Source organism: Priapulus caudatus, unplaced genomic scaffold (assembly GCF_000485595.1).
Source record: "Priapulus caudatus unplaced genomic scaffold, Priapulus_caudatus-5.0.1 Scaffold1452, whole genome shotgun sequence".
NCBI lineage: Eukaryota > Metazoa > Priapulida > Priapulimorpha > Priapulimorphida > Priapulidae > Priapulus > Priapulus caudatus.
The window spans coordinates 12,501-15,239 of NW_014578513.1; the positions used below are offsets into that span (position 1 = coordinate 12,501).

The following is a 2,739-nucleotide window of genomic DNA, read 5'->3' on the forward strand; positions in this document are numbered from 1 at the left end:
CACAGTTTTCAACTTCCTCGAACTCGGTAAGTTATGTCAGACACCTGTTGGGCGAGAAGGGTCAAGCACAGAAATGGTGTGTCAGACGTGGTAAGGCTAGGTTAGACGTTGTAATGCTTGATTAAACATTGTAGGGCTAGGTTAGGGTGGTAAAGCTAGGCAAGTTAGACAAGTTAGGTTTTGACATTGTAAGGCTAGGTTAGACATCGTAAGGTTAGATTAGACATCGCAAGGCTAGGTTAGACATTTAAGGCTAGGTTAGACATCGTAACGTTAGGTTAGGCATTGTAAGGCTAGGTTAGACATCGTAACGTTAGGTTAGACATCGTAAGGCTAGGTTAGACATCGTAACGTTAGGTTAGACATTGTAAGGCTAGGTTAGACATCGTAACGTTAGGTTAGACATTGTAAGGCTAGGTTAGACATTGTAAGGCTAGGTTAGACAGCGTGACGTTAGGTTAGACATTGTAAGGCTAGGTTAGACATCGTAACGTTAGGTTAGACATTGTAAGACTAGGCTAGACATCGTAACGTTAGGTTAGGCATTGTAAGGTTATGTTAGACATTGTAAGGCTAGGTTAGACATCGTAACGTTAGGTTAGGCATTGTAAGGTTAGGTTAGACATTGTAACGTTAGGTTAGGCATTGTAAGGTTAGGTTAGCCGTGATAAAGCTAGGTAAGACATTTTAATGTTCGCTTAGCCATTGTAAGGCTGGGTTAGACATTGTAAGGCTAGGCAATACATCTTAATGTTAAGGTTAGACATTGTAAGGCTAGGGAAGACATGTTAACATTAAGTTAGACAATGTTAGGCTATGTTAGACGGTAGGACAAAGTGAAGAAGTATAAATAGGGTAAGAATACGTTTGACATTATGAACCGCGCACAGAGGTCAACTACACGCTTCTACGTATAACCACGTCATCACTTCCTCCTTCGCAGGACCACTAACTGCCCAGCAGGTGGCGCGCATCGAGAAAGCGCCCGCAGCCAATCATCGGCGAGCGCGCGCGAGAAGCGTGGGCGCCATGTTGCCCGAGACACGACGGTTGCTAACGGACTTCTACCGACCTTACAACGAGGACCTGGCGGCTCTACTCAACGATGATGCGTTCACGTGGCAGTAATCTATACGTATCTGAACACAATGTAAAGCTACGAGCTATAAGCCGGCTCGTTATAGAGCCACGATCCACGAATCGTCTGGCGATGATGGAAAAACAACACGATCACCGTTTTCTCAGCAAAATTTATTTCCTCTCGATTTAAAAACGATTTTTTTGTTAGCGTTTTGATCGAATTTAAATTGAGTAATGCTAGCTTTCTAGAGCATTGATAGGTTGTTGTGTAAGCACTAAATGTGTCCTTCCTATAGCAGTGCTAGTGTATCGTAGCCATCGTTAGACCTACCTGTCAATAGTGGTGTCGCTTGAGGGAAACGCATGAGGTTATGTATACGTGTATTACATTAGGCGATAATTACATTATTTATGCATCTGCAACACTGATGCATATACACACCAACGCACTGCGATTTGCATCTGGCAATAGTAGCGTGACAGTGGCAGCATCCTGTCTCTCTGTAATAAATAAGCGTTGATGGATGGGTTGGCGACGATCGCCGATGACTGCTAGAATGGCACCGGGCGTCGTCGGCTGCCGTCCGTTGCCGTTTCTTGACGATTCGTCGGAGCCAGTCTAGATGACCGCGCTAAAAAATCATCCGATGCGATCCGATGTGTACTCCATTTTGCGTGTTACATTGTCGCAGACTGCGGATTGAGTGCAGACATACGAAGAGCAACGTTCTCTCTCTCTCGCACTCGAACGATGATCATGTGATTATTTTTCGCATTCATGTCACAAAGCTAGACTGATTGCAAAAGCCCATATGGACAAGTGGCCAAGTGGCTGCTAAGTGTTTGCCAAGTAACGGATTATCAACGACTTAGCGGCTTAGTCTATCACCGGACAGGATATTTGAATAATGTGATGAGTGGTAACTGTGATACCGAGTTCAATAGGCGACGCTGAGTGTTATGATCATGTATCGAAATTCGCATCTGCGTTTTTACGAACCCATTCGCATAGTTTCGCACTATGCGGGAATACAAATATTACGTACGAACCGATATTACACTAATTTTAATAGCTAATAAATCTTTTTTACCGTATTTAACTTTTCCGTAGTTACTGCTATGACCGAACGCGCCGTGAGATGGCGCCATCGTACGAATATTAAAATAACCAGATAATTAGATAACAGCGGTGGATTTATAGCGACACGATGGTTCGATCCTAGCCATCGCCGCGAATACGAACTAAAATCCCTCAAAGTTCTTTCCATATTAATCAGGGAATTGCTCTCGATCGACTAAAAGATTAAATCCTTTCATCATTACTCGTGAGCTCGATTGGCGAGCGGCGGCGGGTTGAATCAGCCGTCTAATCAACTGTTGATCAAAGGTTTTCAAAAACCGTAAAATTCGATGCAACTGCCCAAGGCACTTAACGCAATGCGACAATGCGTACGGTGAGCACAGAGCCTACCGATAGCGAGAGACAATATGGCAGATGTTCAGTTGAAATACAATCCACGCTTAATCCAATATAACGTGAAAGAAACGGGGTAACACGCCTCGCGTAGATACGTTTTAGTCACATTCAAAGCTCTCAGTACAGCTCTCTCCCTGTTATCTACTCCTGGTATTATCTCTCTCTCTCTCTCTCTCTCTCTC

At 44.0% G+C, this 2,739-nt stretch overlaps 1 protein-coding gene across 1 annotated transcript in view; it reads left to right on the forward strand.

The window, feature by feature from the left end:
• The window catches only part of LOC106816678 (carbohydrate sulfotransferase 15-like), a 2,299-nt gene extending 119 nt beyond the window's left edge, over nt 1-2,180 (forward strand). Inside the window, exons 1-2 of the mRNA XM_014821300.1 lie at nt 1-26; nt 944-2,180. The exon at nt 1-26 is cut by the window's left edge and continues 119 nt beyond it. Coding sequence (XP_014676786.1) covers nt 1-26; nt 944-1,128 — 211 coding nt within the window. The 3' untranslated portion in view covers nt 1,129-2,180. The remainder of the gene's footprint in view (nt 27-943) is intronic.
• Nucleotides 2,181-2,739: the final 559 nt, after the last annotated feature.